The 17,874-nt window shown below is 38.6% G+C and overlaps 1 protein-coding gene across 2 annotated transcripts in view; it reads left to right on the top strand.

The window, feature by feature from the left end:
* The first annotated feature begins 75 nt into the window (after window positions 1-75).
* HIKESHI (heat shock protein nuclear import factor hikeshi) overlaps window positions 76-17,874 on the top strand; it is a 33,010-nt gene continuing 15,211 nt past the window's right edge. The window contains exons 1-3 of one of the 2 annotated variants that reach the window (XM_078340002.1): window positions 76-266; window positions 1,143-1,315; window positions 4,034-4,271. In XM_078340002.1, the coding sequence (XP_078196128.1) occupies window positions 4,121-4,271 (151 nt within the window). In that variant the 5' untranslated portion in view covers window positions 76-266; window positions 1,143-1,315; window positions 4,034-4,120. The remainder of the gene's footprint in view (window positions 267-1,142; window positions 1,316-4,033; window positions 4,272-17,874) is intronic. The other variant, XM_035265306.3, reaches the window with a different exon arrangement.

The following is a 17,874-nucleotide window of genomic DNA, read 5'->3' as shown; positions in this document are numbered from 1 at the left end:
GAGGGTAAACCCCGGAAGTACTCATTGCCTGAGCGGCGCGCTGCTTAGGAAGAGAAGGTCAGAGGTTGCCGGGGCAGAAGGCGTTCCTGCCGCTGGCCCAGTCACCATGTAGTGAAGGGGCAGACACCCTCTCGCAAATTCTGGAAGGCTCTTAGTCTCGACTAGGGCAGTAGCCCCAGGACTCCTTGTCGCCGGCTTCAGGTCACTGCCGGCTGAACGGAGCTGCCGCCGCCGCCATGTTTGGCTGCTTGGTGGCGGGGAGGCTGGTGAGGATGGGACCGGGTGTTACCAGGAAGGGGTCAGGATACCGAGGGCAAAGCCCTGCTGCGGGGAGGGTGCGCAGGCGCTAGGGGTGCGGGGAAGCCCACTTGCTGTATTTTGGTTGGGTATGTGAGGATGGAGCGTGGGAAGCTGGATGCTCTCCTTTGCCCAATTCTGTTCAGATTCTTTCGAACGGTAGTCACCAGTATTAGTTGGTATTTATTAAGTGTGCATTTTATACCAAATACTGGGCTAAGTGCAATGCACGCCTTTGGTCAGTTATTGAGCCTTATGTGTGGCGCTTATTTGGCACTTTGAACTCAATCCTTGTAACTCATGAGTTGGTATTTACATTTTGAAATTGCGGAACTAAGCTCAATCGCCAGTATCAATACCTTCCTTATTAACGTGAGGTAGAGGTGAACTTGGGATTGAATTTGGTCTATAGCAAACTGTTTTTCAAAGATTAAAATGCTCAGGCAACGTATATCTGCTGGGTCTCGTTGGAAGAACCCCAGTAAAAAATACGCTTGCTTTAATTGGAAAGTGGCTGAAACTTAACATGTGAGCCGTATCTGAGATAACCAGAGAAGGATGCCAGTAGTGTGTGTCCTTTTTGGTCAAAATAGATAACCTACCTTGCCAAATTGTTAGATTAAATGAGATCAGCACCTGGAATTGTTTAGGAATAATCTGGAAGGTGAATCTTGTTTGTTTCCTTAGAAACCACAGACATCAATTTTCAGGCCTGACTCCTTTCCCCTAGAATTATTTTTCCTTCTTTTTTTCTCCTGGCTTTGTTAAATGTTGCAGCCCCTTTGCTGAATTGTCTTTTTTCCCCATCAAGTTTTGATTATATGTTGTATTCTGTACATATACAGTTCTAAGAAGCCACAAAGATAAATTGGAGATGACTAGCCTCAGAAAGTTTGTCTCTTGGATAACTGGGAGACCCTTGTGGTGATGGTGGTAATCCATAATCCTGGTGAGATAATTTTGCCCCTGGTCTTAATAGGGAGAAAGGACAAACCTGGAATGATTGTGACTCAGACCAGTGAGTGTTATTAATGAATGACATTAAAATTGTGTTTTTTAAAGAATAAAAAGTCTATGTGGAATCCATGTATCTCTTATGTTGTCAACTAATTTGAAAGGAAATTTAGTTATGGAAATACCTGTCTGTATATATTGGGGATACTTGGTCCTTTAATTATGGAGTATTAGGACCCGTTAATCAAAGGGCAAAAAGACTTAATGGCATCTCAAAACTTAAATATATTACTCTGTTATAAGAAAAATCTGCCTCTTTAAACTTATTTTTTTCTTAAAGAGATACATCTTTTTTTTTTTTTTTTTGCGGCGGAGTTTTGCTCTTGTTACCCAGGCTGGAGTGCAATGGTGTGATCTCTGCTCACCGCAACCTCTGCCTCCTGGGTTCAGGCAGTTCTCCTGCCTCAGCCTCCTAAGTAGCGGGGACTACAGGCACGCGCCACCATGCCCAGCCAATTTTTTGTATTTTGAGTAGAGACGGGGTTTCACTATGTTGATCAGGATGGTCTCGATCTCTTGACCTCATGATCCACCCACCTCGGCCTCCCACAGTGCTGGTATTGCAGGTGTGAGCCACCACGTCCAGCCTGATACATCTTTTCCTAACATCAAAAATTAGTGTCATGATACACATTTGCAGAACATTCAGTACCTATACAGAGTTGACACTTAAGAAATATTTATTTTGCCTGGTGGTTATTTCAAGACTTGTAAATAACAGTTTCCCATGTTTTTTGGTTTATATGCATGCCAAAGACTGGTGAAATTGAATTTAATACTAATACAGGCCATTTAGTGTATGTTCTTCATTTTATTCTTTATACTGAAGCTAGAGGATTTAAAAATGGGTCAGAATACTTCTGAAGAGGAAATCGGTATTTGACTTTAGGAACACTCAGGCTTTGTATCTTGGGACTTAATTTAGGGCAGACAGTTGAGACTACTTTATAACTAATAGACAGTTAAAATTACATAGCAGTATATTTTTCTTAAGTTTCTTTGTGTGGTTAGAAGGATATTTTAGAAGGAAAACTTGTTTAACACACATATTTTCTCTGTAAGGCATGTCATAGCCTTCTTGCAGTTAGGAAGACTAGGCAGCACTTGGTCATTTTAAGCAGCACGATCACCAGCAAAAATCACAAAAATGCTTTAAATAGACACTGTGAAAAGGACACTTTCACATGATAAGGCCTGAAACAAGATGGCATGTTCCACCTCAGCTGCCAGTATGTGAGTTGCACAACTCTTTTTTTCTTTTTTTGAGACAGAGTCTCACTCTGTTGTCCAGGCTGGAGTACAATGGCGTGATCTTGGCTCATTGCAAACTCCACCTCCAGGTTCAACCGATCCTCATGCCTCAGCCTCCTGAGTAGCTGGGACTAGAGGCGCATGCCCTGATGCCCAGCTAATTTTTGTATTTTTAGTAGAGACAGTGTTTTGCCATGTTGGCCAGGCTGATCTTGAACTCCTGACCTCAGGTGAGCTCTGCCTCCCAGAGTGCTGGGATTACAAGCATGAGCCACTGTGCCTGGACTGCAATTCACATTTTCTGCTGCTGTTCCTGACTATGTCCATGAATGGCTGCCGAAACGCAGCAAGCATTGATTTGGGATTATAAGTTAGTTTTAGTGAGTAGGTGAATTCAGATACAGGATTTGTGAATAAGGAGGATTGACTTAATTACTTCTGGATTGCTTACCTGTTTTAATTACCTGAGATTCTTTTATATATGTATGTATATATTTATTTAGTTAATTTATTTTTTTGAGACAGAGTCTCACTCTTGCCCAGGCCGGAGTGCAGTGATGCTATCTTGACTCACTGCAACCTCTGCTACCCAGGTTCAAGCAGTTCTCTGCCTCAGCCTCCTGAGTAGCTGGGTTTATAGGCACGTGCCACCACACCTGGCTAATTTTTACATTTTTAGTAGAGATGGAGTTTCATCATTTTGGCCAGGCTGGTCTTGAACTCCTGACCTCAGGTGATCCACCTGCCTCAGCTTCTCAAAAGTGCTTGGATTACAGGTTTGAGCCATTGTGCCTGGCCCCTTTATCTTTAAACTGGAGGGTGAAAGCTTAGGTGATGTGTTTTGAATAACCTTTCATTTTTACAACAATATGAAGCTATAGTTATTTTTTATGTAAGTAAAATCCGTTCAGGACACTTCTGAAATAATTTATTTTTATTTTATTTGAGACAGAATTTTACTCTTGTGGCCTAGGCTTGAGTACAGTGGTGCAGCTTCCACTCATTGCAACATCTGCCTTTGAGGTTCAAGAGACCCTCCTGCCTCAGCCTCCTGAGTAGAATACAGGCTTAAGCCACCACAACTGGCTAATTTTTGTATTTTCAGTAGAGACGGGGTTTTGCCATGTTGGCCAGACTGGTCTTGAACTCCTGATTTCAGGTCATCTGCCCACCTCGGCCTCCCAAAGTGCTGGGATTACAGGCATGAGCTACTGTGCTCGGCTTGAGTTACACTTTTAAAAGATTGCATTTAATAAATTATGATTGTAAAACCAAATAGGTATTTTCTTCTCTATTAAAATTAACCTTTTCTGGCATATTTGACAGTTTCATAATTAAGACTATCAAGTTAACATATTTGGTAAAAAGACTATAATGGATTATGCTGGTAACATAGCTTATAAGCAATACTGTTAAGAGTTACAGAAACTCATAAAACTATTGAACTAAGACAAGTTTCTTATTTTTCTAGGTGCAAACAGCTGCACAGCAAGTGGCAGAGGATAAATTTGTCTTTGACTTACCTGATTATGAAAGTATCAACCATGTTGTGGTTTTTATGCTGGGAACAATCCCTTTTCCTGAGGGAATGGGCGGATCTGTCTACTTTTCTTATCCTGATTCAAATGGAATGCCAGTATGGCAACTCCTAGGATTTGTCACGAATGGGAAGCCAAGTGCCATCTTCAAAATTTCAGGTCTTAAATCTGGTAAGAATAATATATTAAAGTAGTTTTATAATTAATCAAACTTTTTTCTTAAGTAGCATAACATAGAATGTGGCTTTTTCCCCTTTCCATTGTGTTTTTCTGGTTGTTAAAGTAATATAAAACATTAATTTTTAAAAAGAGAATACAGAGACATTTGAAAAATAGTGAAAGACTTCCTTGGCTCCTCACTCCTGCCCTCTGCCCCTAGAGAGAACAACTCTTTGTTGTAGTATAAACTTTTATAAAAAAAATTTTTTTGTAGCAGGTGAGCATTTTAGCAAATAATGAGAGGAATCTTCTCATAATTTATAATACGCACATCCATGTGTTAAGTAAGACAATAAACCTAAAACAAGGCAGACTTCTATAGCAACTAGAATAGAAGTACTTATTTTCTTCTGTTAAGATTTTTGAACTAGATTTGATCACCCCTCCAATGTTTTTCTTTTGGTTCTGTTGACATTACAGAGCTGTTAATTCTTTGCTTTGACACTTTGAGGCATTTTGTGAAGAAATGTGAGAATGGAACTACATTAGGTGCCATTTACACCAATGTGAATCTTGAATCTGATTCTGTTCTTGAATCAGATTCAAGATTCAGGCTTGCTTGAAAATCTAGATGAAGACCTGAAAATTCTTTTTTAAAAAAACTTTTTAATTAATTTATTTTCGAGATGAGGTTTTCGCTCTAGTTGCCCAGGCTGAGTGCAATGGCACAATCTTGGCTCAGTGCAACCTCTGCTTCCTGGGTTCAAATGATTCTCCTGCCTCAGGCTACTGAGTAGCTGGGATTATAGGCACCCGCTATCACACCTGGCTAATTTTTTGTATGTTTAGTAGAGACAGGCTTTCACCATATTGGCCAGGCTGGTCTCGAACTATCTACCTTAGGTGATCCACCCACCTCGGCTTCTCAAAGTGCTGGGATTACAGACGTGAAAATTCTTAAAATATAAATATATATTCTCTTAGAAACTGTTTATGGGTTGGGCGCGGTGGCTCAAGCCTGTAATCCCAGCACTTTGGGAGGCCGAGGTGGGTGGATCACGAGGTCAACAGATCGAGACCATCCTGGTCAACATGGTGAAACCCCATCTCTACTCAAAATACAAAAAATTAGCTGGGCATGGTGGCACGCACCTGTAATCCCAGCTACTTGGGAGGCTGAGGCAGGAGAATTGCTTGAACCCAGGAGGCGGAGGTTGCAGTGAGCCGAGATCACGCCATTGCACTCCAGCCTGGGTAACAAGAGCGAAACTCCGTCTCAAAAAAAAAAAGAAGAAACTGTTTATGGAGTCTAAGGAAAAATTATATTTAGGTACCATGTAGGTAATGTGTTTATATGTATACCAAACATTTGGGTGTCTGTTATGGAGATTTAAAGGTAATGATTAAGTTTTTGCCTGAGATAACTCTAGAGGAAGACATTTCTGTAGACCAGTAATTGGAAGGATGAAAAATAATAGTGGATATTTGTATAAAGTGCTGAGGGATAATAGAAAAGGTAGCAATTAACTCTGAAGTGGGTTGGGGAAGGTTTCCTGGGGAGGTGATATTGGAGCTCTTAGGCATACAAGTAAAACTTTGTCAGGCCGTTGAGAGATCTATTGGGCATTCTAGGTGGAGGTAATAGGGGCATAAGGTGAAAGTTTGAAAGTGTGATGTGCTCAGAGTGACATAAGGCAGGGTGTATGTGAGAAAGGTGGGCATGGATTATGAAAAGATTTATGTAGCACACTGACTCATTGGGAATGTAATAGGTAAACAGTTTTTAATATGCTTAGGTCACTAGACCTATTTGATAGTATTCTAGAAAATAGGTGTACCATAATGTAAATACTCAAATATTTGCATCCTCTGAAGCCCATTCATGTATCCCTCCCCCAAAGCAACTGCTCTTGTAGGTGTAGAGAAGCCAGTGAACAATTTTGGGTAGAGGAATGATACCAGATTTTATTTTGCTCTGACGCCTGGGTGAAGAATGAACTGGGACAGTTCTATCTCCTCACAGAGGAGGTAGCTATTATTGTTTTATATAGTTGGTATTCTACAAGGAGAAATGGGAGGCTGGGTGCGGTGGCTCACGCCTGTAATCCTAGCACTTTGGGCAGTCGAGGTGGTGGATTACCTGAGCTTAGGAGTTCGAGACTGGCATGGGGCAATATAGTGGGAACCCCTCTATAGTAAAATACAAAAAAATTAGTCAGGCATAGTAGCATGTGCCTGTAGTCTCAGCTACTCGGGAGGTTGAGGCATGAAAATGGCTTGAACTTGGGAGGCAGAGATTGCAGTGAGCCAAGATGATGCCACTGCATTCTAGCCTGAGTGACAGCGATACACTGTCTCAAAAAAGAACGAAAAGAAAAGAAAGAAAGAAAGAGAAAGAAAAGAAGGAGAAATGGGAAAGAGCAAAACAAAACAAAACAAAAGAAATGGGATTGAGCAATATTTAAAGCTAAAAATTGTTTAGAATGGATGATAAATACTAATCTCTAGGTTTAAAAAGCAGGTTAAGTCCCATAGTCCTTCCCTGTGGAGGTTTCATGAAATAATTATCATAAATCCCTAAAGCTGTGGTTCTTAAAGCATGAGCTCTTTCCTGATCTGTATTATCAACATCATCTGGGAACCTATTAGAAATGCAGTTTCCTGGCAAGACCCCAGACCTAGTGACTCAGAAATTGGGTGTGGAATCTAGAAGTCTGTACTGTAATCAATTCCCAAATGTTTGTGTTGCAAGCTACAGTTTGAAAACTGCTCCAGGGCATCCATGGTATTACATATTTGTTCTGAACAATCTATGGGAGAATTAAGATGGTAGTCACTCTTAAATCATTTTTTATTCTTCTCTTTGGTTGTGCCTAGAAATAGACAATGTATTTATAAGTAGAAAAAATATAAATAGATAATTCAGGTGAAATTACTGAACATTGAATATAAAGAGAAAGTAATAAAGCAGCCAGAGAGAGAAAAGCCATTTATAGCTGAACAGCAGTTAGTTTAGCAGACTTACCAAAAGCATTAATAGTAGCCAAAACCCAATAGAATAATACCACTGAAGTGCCAAGGAAAAATAAAATAACTTTGAAAACTCATTCTAAAGTGAAGAAATATATTTTCAGTTGGAAATGAAGAGTTTACCACCCATAGACCATTACTGAAAGAATTCCTTACTGGAGGTAGTTGTATGTTATAAGAGGAAGTTGAACCCAGAATGAAGAAATGGATGCAAGACACAAAGTTAGCACAGAAATTGTTATACCTGTAGACAAATCTGGACAACTTGATTGTATAAAACAGCATAACATATGAGAATTAACTACTGTTGTGGAAAAAAAACATGTAAGGAGGGGTGGTAATCTGAGTTACAGTTTTTTGAGGTCCAGCTCTTCAAAAAGAGAGTAATAATATTGATTCTACTTACAAGTAATCCTATTAAAAATTTAATTAAAGTAAGCTGGGTGTGGTGGCATGTGCCAATAGTCCCACCACTCAGGAGATCAAGGTGAGAGGACTGCTTGAGCCCAGGAGCCCAAGGCCAGCTTGGGCAACACAGCAAGACTGTCTCCATTTAAAAAATAAAAATAAAAAAGTGCACCTTCCATACCATTAGAATAAGTGAAGGAAAGGCAGTAGATAAAACAGTCCACTAGAATGTAGGAAAAGGGGAAAAAGAGAAAAAGGCTGGGCACAGTGGCTCATGCCTGTAATCCCAGCACTTTGGGAGGCCGAAGTGGGTGGATCACTTTAAGGTCAGTTTGAGACCAGCCTGGCCAACATGGTGAAACCCTGTCTCCACTAAAAATACAAAAATTAGCTGGGCATGGTGGCGGGCACCTGTAATCCCAGCTACTCGGGAGTCTGAGGCAGAAGAATTGCTTGAACCCAGGAGATGGGAGTTGCAGTGAGCCAACTGCACAACTGCCCAGGTGACACAGCAGGACTCATTTTGAAAAAGATAATAAAAATTTTAAAAATTGAAAGGGAAAGCAAAGAAGAAACACAGTATAGTAAAAACAAAATAAGGGTCATTGGAAATAATTTCAGCTTTATCAGTATCAAAATAAATGTAAACAGATTAAACTCACCAGAGAAAACAGATTCCAGAATGAGATTTTTTATTTAAAGGCAGCAAAAATAATTGTATTGTGGTTTATGAGTAATGAATCTGAAACATTCTAACACAAGAAGCTAAAAGCTGGCATAAGTGAATTTTAAGAAAAATTAGACTGAGACAGAAGTATTATCAAGGATAAAGAGATTCATGCCTTTTTTCCTAAGAAGACTTAAGTATTTCTAAGAGGTTGCAGTGAGCGGAGGTCGTACCACTGCACTCCAGCCTGGGCGACAGAGTGAGACTTCGTTTCAAAAACAGAAAACAACAACAACAAAAAATTGAGGTTGAAGTGAATGATCTAAGTATTTAACATAAGCATCCCAAAGAAAGAAGAAGATGATAATGCTAAAAGTAGAAATTAATGATAGAAAACAAAGAAACAATAGAGAGGCTTAATAAATCCAAAATCTGGTATTTGAAAAGACTGATAAAAAGATGAGCCTCTAAAAAGATGAATCAAGGGCTGGGCATGGAGGCTCATGCCTGTAATCCCAGCACTTTGGGAGGCCGAGGAGGGTGGATCACCTGAGGTCAAGAGTTTGAGACCAGCCTGGCCAATATGGTGAAACAGCATCTCTACTAATAATGCGAAAAATAAGCCAGGTGTGGTGGCACACGCTTATTGTCCTAGCAGTCTAGAGGCGGAGGCAGGAGAATGGCTTGAGCCCGGGAGGCAGAGGTTGCAGTGAGCCAAGATCACGCCACTGTACTCCAGCCCGGATGACAAGGAAAAAAAACACCCGATGAATCAAGGAAAAAGAAGGCACAAATGTTATTAAAAATGTGAAGAGCAATAACTACAAGTTTAATAGAGCTTTAAATAAAATTTATGAAGTTCTATGCCAGTATATTTGAAATGACATAGGGACAAAATTGACTCTATTTTCTAGAAGAATATACCAAACAATACTGAAATAATTTATTTCAAGAATAGATTGAAATCCTGAATAGATGTAATATCCATAAAATTAAAGTCAGTAATTAAAAATATACCTCTTCCTTCCACATGTAGCCATTAGGCCCACATGGTTTTACAAAAAGTTCTGCTATACCTTTAAGAAACAAATGTTCATATTCTATATAGTTTTCAGAGAATAGAAAAAGAGCCAAAGTTACTCATTTTAATAACTTTTGAAGTCAATATAACCTTCATACCAATAGTGGCCAAAGACAGTATGAGAGAGGAAATTGGCCTTTGTTAATTTTATTTATTTAGAATTTTTATCTATGTACCTAAAATAGTTATAGAATAAATTGAAGGTATTTAACAACTTTTTCATTAATAGAAAGTTCAAGCATATAGAAAAGCAGACCTAAGTAGAATACTGAACCCCATTCTACTCATCATCCAGCTTCAGAAATGACCACCTCATGGATAATGTTATTTTATTTAGATGCCCATTTACTTCTCCCTTTTCATATTATTTGAAAGCAGATTCTACAATTATAGCATGTAATCTCTAAGTATTTTAATATGTCTTTAAAAGATAGTTAAAAAAACTATAATACTGTTATTACATCTAAAGATAATTTATTTTATTTGTTTTAGAGAAAGGGTCTTACTCTGTTTTCCAGACTAGAGTACAGTGTCCAGATTATAGCTCACTATAGCTTCAAACTCCTGGGCTCAAGTGATCCTCCTGCCTTAGCCTCCTGAGTAGCTAGGACTACAGGTTGGCACTGACTAATTTATTTTTTGTAGAGATAGGGTCTTGCCATATTGCCCAGGCTGGTCTCAAATTCCTGGCCTCAAGCGATCCTCCTGCCTTGGCCTTCCAGAAGTGCTGGATTATAGCCATGAGCCACTGTGCCTGGCCTAAAGATAATTTTTCTTTTTTTTTTTTTTTTTTTTGAGACAAGCCTCACTCTTGCCCAGGCCAGAGTGCAATGGTAAGATTTCAGCTCACTGCAGCCTCGAGCTCTTGGACTCAGATGATCCTCACCTCAGCCTCCTGAGGAGCTGGGACCAAAAGCACACATGACCACACCTGGCTAATTTGTGTATTTTTTTCTGTAGAGCGGGGTTTTGCCATGCTGCCCAGGCTGGTCTCGAACTCCTGGGCTGAGGCAATCTACCTGCCTCAGTCTCCCAAAGTGCTAGGATTACAGGCCTGAGTTACTGCAGCCAGCCCCAGAATAATTTTTTAACATCAAATTGAATATCTGTAATCAGTGTTCAAATTGTCGGTGGTCTCGAAAGTTTTATGTTTATATAAATCTTTAAATACTTTCAATCAACATCCATGTAAAATCCTTACATGGCAATTGGTTGATCTCTCAAGTATCTTTTATACAAGGATAATGTACTCTCTCTTCTCCATTTCCAAGAAGCTACTTGGACTTAAAGGTTTAATCAGATTTTAGTTTTTAAAGTTTTGGCAGGATTCTTATAGGTGGTGGTATATTTTTCCACCAGGAAGTACATATATGGATACGGTTTTGTGTGAAATTTACCAGCTATTTATATGTAATTTATTCAGTAAGGGTTCAAAATGATAGTGTTCTAATTTTGTCATTTTATTTATTATCTGTAAAGTCTGTAAAGAGAAACTTGCATATCTACTGTTTTGTTACCCAGGGATGGAGTTGTCATAGGAAAGGCAGGATAAATGCTTCATTCTTTGTACGTGTGAATGTTCAAAAATGAGTTGATTCCCTAGCATCCTTCAAAGGTACTTAAAACTATTTTTTTAAAAGAATTATGAAATGATGGATATATGTGTTTATATATATTTGATTTCTATATGACATATTCTAACTATTGATATATACCATCAGAATCCATTGGAACCAATTAAAAATTTTCAGTTTCCTTTTTAAGCAGGCTTTTATCCTTTCTTAAGAAATCTTATAAAGAAGGCCGGGCATTGTGGCTCACACCTGTAATTTCAGCACTTTGGGAGACTGATGAGGCAGATAAATCACTTGAGGTCAGGAGTTTGAGACCAGTCTGGTCAACGTGGTAAAACCCCATCTCTACTAAAAGTCTAAAAATTAGCTGGGCGTGATAGCAGGTGCCTGTAATTGCAGCTACTTGGGAGGCTGAGGCAGGAGAATCAGAATCCGGCAGGTGGAGTTTGCACTGAGCTGAGATTGTGCCATCACACTCCAGCCTGGGTGGCAACTGAAACTCTCAAAAAAAAAAAACAAAATTTATTTTTTATTAAAAGATTATAGTGGCTTTATTGATGTATAACTGACACACAGTTAATTGCACATATTTGAAGTGTACAGTTTGACAAATTTTGATATATTTACACTTGTGAAACTCACCACAATCAATGAATGTACCTATTTCCCCCACCTTTTCTCTACTGTAAGCAACTACTGATTTTATGTCACTATAAAATAGTTTGCATTTTCTAGTGTTTTATAAAGATGAAGTCATATAGTATGTATATTTTTTGTGGTCTGGCTTCTTTTACTCAGAATAGTTATTTTTAGAGTCATTCATGTTGTGTCTATCCTTTTTATTCTATTGTGGTGTTCATTTTTTACACTTTTTTTTTTTTTTTGAGACAGAGTCTCACTCCGTTGCCCAGGCTGGAGTACAGTGGTGCCATCTTGGTCACTGCAGCCTTTGCCTCCTAGGTTCAAGTGATTCTTCTGCTTCGGCCTCCCAAGTAGCTGGGATTACAGGTGTGGACCACCACGTCTGGCTAATTTTTGTAATTTTAATAGAGATGGTGTTTCACCGTGTTGGCCAGGCTGATCTCGAACTCTTGACCTTGTGATCCATCTGCTTTGGCCTCCCAAAGTGCTGGGATTACAGACTTGAGCCACACACCCAACGCATTTTTTTCCATTTTTATGTGGTGTTCATTTCTTTTTATTGCTGGGTTGTATTCTATTGTGTAGATATACCACAACTTTTTTAGCCATTTGCCTGCTGATGGACATTTGGGTTGTTACTAGTTTTGGGCTCATAAAAATAAAACTGCTGTGAACACTTGTCTGCAAATCTTTGTATGGACCTATGCTTTCATTTCTCTTGGGATGATACCTAGGAGTAGAATGCCTGCATCATATGGTAACTGAATGTTTTACTTTTTTTTAAAATTATTTTTATTTTTTTTCTCACTTCTCTCAGCTACACAGAATGTTTTACCTTTTAAGAAATTGACAGACTATGTTCCAGCATGGTGGTTTTGTTTTACATTTCTTTCTTTTTTTTTCATTTTTGAGACCAAGTCTCACTCTGTCTCCCACGCTGGAGTGCAGTGGCACGATCTCGGCTCACTGCAACCTCTGCCTCTTGGGTTCAAGTGATTCTCCTGCCTCATACTCTTGAGTAACTGGGATTACAGGCATGTGCTACCACGCCTAGCTAATTTTTATATTTTTCATAGAGGTGGGGTTTCACTGTGTTGGCCAGGCTGTCTGGAACTCCTGACCTAAGGTGATCCATCTGTCTTGGCCTCCCAAAGTGCTGGGATTACAGATGTGAGCCTCCACACCCTGGCCTTGTTTTACATTTCAATCAACAGGGTATGAAAGTTCCAGTTCCTCCATGTTCTCACCAACATTTGGTATGGTCAGTTTCAACCATCTAATAGGTGTGTGGTAGTATCCCATTTTGGTTTTAATTTGCATTTTTCTAATGACCAGTGATATTGAGCATTTTTTTGTTTTTGTTTTTGAGACTGAGTCCCACTCTGTTGCCCAGGCTGGAGTGCAGTGGCACTGTCCCAGCTCACTGCAACCTCCATCTCCCAGGTTCAAGCAATTCTCCTGCCCCAGCCTCCTGAGTAGCTAGGATTACAGGCAAGCACTGCCACGCCCAGCTGATTTTTGTATTTTTTTAGTAGAGACTTATTTTTGTATTTTTTGTAGAGACAGTTTTACATGCTGGCCATGCTGGTCTTGAACTCCTGACCTCAAGTGATCTGCCCACCTCAGCCTCCCAGAGTCCTGGGATTACAGGTGTCAGCCACAATGCCTAAGCATTTTTAAATGTTCTTATTTGCTATTTATATATCTTTTTTGGTTAATATCCAAATCGTTTACATGTTTTTAATTGAGTTGTTTTCTTAAAGTTGTTTTGAGAGTTCTTTGTGTGTGTGTACATGTATATATATTCTTGATATAAGTTCTTTATCAGATACATAATTTGAAAATATTTTTTTCCCAGTCTTTGACTGGTCTTTTCTCTAACAGTGATTCTGTTTTTGTTTTTTCCCATTTTTTCTACAAAAATCATCTCTAACAGTGATTTTTGTAGAAAAGTTTTAACTTTCGATGAAGTCTAATTTTTCAGTTTGTTCTTTTCTGGGTTGCTTTTGATGTAAGAAATCTTTGCCTAACCCCAGGTTGCAAAGATTTTCTCCTAGAGGTTTTACAGTTTGAGATTTTACGTTTATAACTGGGATCCAATTTGAATTTTATATGTATTGCAAGATATCGGTCAAAATTTTTTTTTTGGCAAATGGATATTTAGTGGTTCCAACATTTGTTGAAAAGACAAAATCACGAACATATTTTTTGGTATCCGGCATCAAACATGTTTACTTGATACTCACTTGCGAGCTTTCGACTGCTTATTTTAAAGTAAAATATAGGTTAGGCACAGTGGCTCATGCTATAATCCTGGCACTTAGGGAGGCTAGGGCAGGTGGATCACTTGAGCTCAGGAGTCCGAGACCAGCCTGGGCAACAAAGCAAAACCTCATCTCTACAGAAAATTCAAAAATTTGCTGGGTGTGGAGGTTCATACCTCTGGTTTCAGCTACTTGGAAGACTGAGGCCTCAGGAGGATTGCTTGAGCCCGGGAGGCAGAGTTTGTGGTTATCTGCGATCATACCACTGCACTCCAGCTTGGGGAACAGAGTGAGACCGTCTTCAAGAAAAAAGTAAAATATAATATATGAGTATTTACATATTGATATTAAAGGAAAAGAAATAAATGGAAATAGATACTTTTATAGTTTTTTTGACAAACAATATCTAACAGTTGGAAAACATGAAAGATTAAATGGATTCTTACACCCATTTATATAATAATCATAAGCAATACAGGAGTAGAAACAAGCTTATTTTGTACCCAAAGTACACTGCATTGATTTAGGTGAATATTAGTTACCAGCCACTAGACCAGGACACATTGGTTGTTGTTTTTGGAGACATACCAATTAAATTGTCAATGTAATTGCCTCCGCCTTACCCCATTCTTGCCACAGCTTTGCCAATGTTATGAGTTTGGAATGGGACATAATATTTCTTTTTTGTTTATGATCAACTCTGTATTCCCTATAGGACATGCTTAGGGAACAGTGAGTAGTGTTCTGTCCTTTTTGTATTGTATTTGGCTGTCTTTTCTCTTCTGACACCTAAGAGATTGGGGAGGAACTTTAGGATCATAAGAACCCAGACATTTCTTTATTGTATTATTTCATCCAATCTGGAGGAAAAATGTGTAAATCCAATTACTGTATTTGAAACTTTAATAGTTCCTCAGTGACATATGTTTTCTGTTGTAGAGTTAAACAGTCTAAAGCCCAATCCCAGAGTAATACTTGATCTAGAATGGGAAAATGGATATATTTTCATTATGATAATACTAGTTATTTCATTGTCTTTTAATTTAATTTAATTTTATTTTTATATTTATTTGTATTTATTTTTTAATAGACGAGGACTCTGTTGCCCAGGCTGGAGTGCAGTTGCTGTTCACAGATACGATCCCACTATTGATCAGCGTGAAGTTTTGAACCTGCTCCATTCCGATCTGGGCTGTTTCACCCCTTCTTAGGCAAACTGATGGTCTCATTCCCAGGAGGTCACCATATTGCTACCGAACTTAGTGTGGACACCACACTAAGCATATTGTACTACAACCTAGAACTCCTGGGCCCAAGCAGTACTCCCACCTCAGCTTCCCAAGTAGGTAGGACTGCAGATGCATTCCAACATGTCTGGCCCACTGGCTTTTTAAAAAAATAAATGGTTTCTCATAATTTCCAAGATAACAAGACTATTCATGGTTTTATTCTTGAAAACAAATTTTCAAGGCAATATTTGTGATGGTAAAGCAAAATGCTTTATTAGAAAAAAATGAAGCAACTTAATATATTTAGAGATAGTGCATATCAACATAAATAAAATGCTATTAAAATGTTTTGGGTGGTTCTTTACTAGTTGTTTGAAAGTGTTTTGAATATTTAAGCTATCAAAATTCTTAATTTATATATAAAACATTAGACCTAGTATTCATGGTAGGAAATGATATATCATTAAAACATAAGAATAGGTGAACTTTTAATAGGTTTATATTTTTCAACTTTTTAGGTGCCCTTTCATGCTTGTGGGTTTAAGTTTGATTATATTATAGCTAACTAGCACATCAGGGTTAGGGAGAGGCTTGCTGAAGTAACTTCAGGCACTTGACTGAACTGAGAATGTATTAAGTAACAAGTCTTGCAGAATTTTATGGGAGCTGGAAGGTAGAGAGTTACTCAAGTGAAACAAATTTCAGATTAAGAAATTTGGGGCCAGGCACGGTGGCTCATGCCTGTAATCCCAGCACTTTGGGAGGCCGAGGCAGGCAGATCACTTGAGGTCAGGAGTTCAAGATAAGCCTGGCCAACATGTTAAAATCTGTCTCTACTAAAAATACAAAAATTAGCTGGGCGTGGTGGTGCGTGGTTGTAATCCCAGCAACTCCAGGTTGGGGTAGGAAAATCACTTGAACCTGGGCAGCGGAGGTTGCAGTGAGCCAAGATCTTGCCACTACACTCCAGCCTGAGTGACAGAGGGAGATTCTGTCTCAAAATAAAAAAATAAGTGGGAACCTGCAAGTACTGTAATATATGAGCCATAAGGTCTTTTGTTATATTATGATTCTTAAATTATCCATTTACATTGTGAAGCTTGGGCAGTTACCTTAGGCATTTCTGTTAAATAAATTACAGAAGAAAAAACTATCTGTTTATGTAGTTAAGACTGTTGAGTTCTCATTCATCAGGTAATTATTGAACATCTACTTGATGCCTTCTTTTTGCACCTGCATGTGTATGTGAATATAATATATCATACCAAGACATTGTTCAGAGGAGACAGAATAGTGAGCTGAGATAAATGAGAATGTCTCTTTGGAAGATTAGACTGGAGCATGAACTTGAAATATGAGTAAGATTTGGATGGGATGGAAGTGGGAGGATGGGAATCACATTTGGAGATGATTAAAGTCATAAAAGTAGTAATATGCAGGGCATCTTCAAGTGATAGTGAGGAGAAGACTTTTAAGGGTGGCATGATAGGTTCCTTTTTGGGTGGAGTGAAAGGTAAGGTTTTAAAGGAAAACTGGAACTTTGTATGAATGGTCATGCTATGTGGGGTTTACATTTTTTCTTGTAAGCAAGTGTTTGAGCAAGAGAATGATCTTAAAATGGTGTTTTAGAGCTAGGCATGGTGGTGTGTGCCTGTAGTCCTAACTACTTGGCAGGCTGAGGTGGGACGATTGCTTGAGCCCGGGAGTCTGAGACTAGCATGGGCCAACATAGTGAGATCTCATCTTTAAAACCAAAATGAAACAAAATTATGTTTTGGGAAAATAATTTTCTGGAATAGCTTGGGGAATCTTATTAAGACTAGGGGCAGCAACTTCAATGAGAAAGGTTTTATAATGTCTGAAGAATGAATGAAAGGGTAGCATACATTTAATATCTGCTATGTGCAGTGCACTGTGCTAGGTTTTTATATGTATTATATATTTATCTTTCACGGTAACCTTAAGAGTTTGGTGTTGCTTCTGGTTTTCAAGATGCTGAATTTCAGAGAAATTAATTTTTGCTCAGAGAGTCTTCTAACTTTTAGTGAGTATGCATAGATCTACTTATTTCAAACAGGTATATGTTATATGGCAATACCGTACTTCAGTTCCCTATTAATGGAAATCTGGGTTACCATTTTTTAATTGTTTTACTAGCAGTGCTACAATAAATATACTTACATATGTCTTTGTACATAGTTTCTAGTACTGTATTTCTGTAGAAGAAACTCTAAGAAGTGGAACTAAGTTCCTGGATTAAAATGGCCTTTAAAACAAATGGTATAGGAGACCTAGAGGAAGGATCCTGAGTGGGTTATGGATCATGATTGTCATGACAGTTTTTAGAGTCTTAGTAAAGGTACAGTGTCTATGCTACTATATGAAAGACTAGTAAGAGCACATCCCTGCCAAGTATAATAGAAAGCCATGAAATATTAGGATGAAAAGCCCTAAAATAATTTAATTGACTCCTTAATTTTACTTTTAGGACTCTTGAAATCTAGAAAGTTTTAAGTGTTCCTGAAATAGAGCAGGGATTAGATACTCAGATTTTTTTTTTAAATTTTTTATTGCATTTTACGTTTTGGTGTACATGTGCAGAACATGCAAGACAGTTGCATAGGTACACACATGGCAGTGTGTTTTGCTTCCTTTCTCCCCTTCACCCACATTTGGCATTTCTCCCCAGGCTATCCCTCCCCAGCTCCGCCACTCCCCCG

This window comes from Callithrix jacchus, chromosome 10, assembly GCF_049354715.1.
Source record: "Callithrix jacchus isolate 240 chromosome 10, calJac240_pri, whole genome shotgun sequence".
In the NCBI taxonomy this organism is placed as follows: Eukaryota; Metazoa; Chordata; class Mammalia; order Primates; family Cebidae; genus Callithrix; species Callithrix jacchus.
Note: the sequence above shows the minus strand (reverse complement) of the source record. Positions and strands in the feature narration are given on the sequence as shown.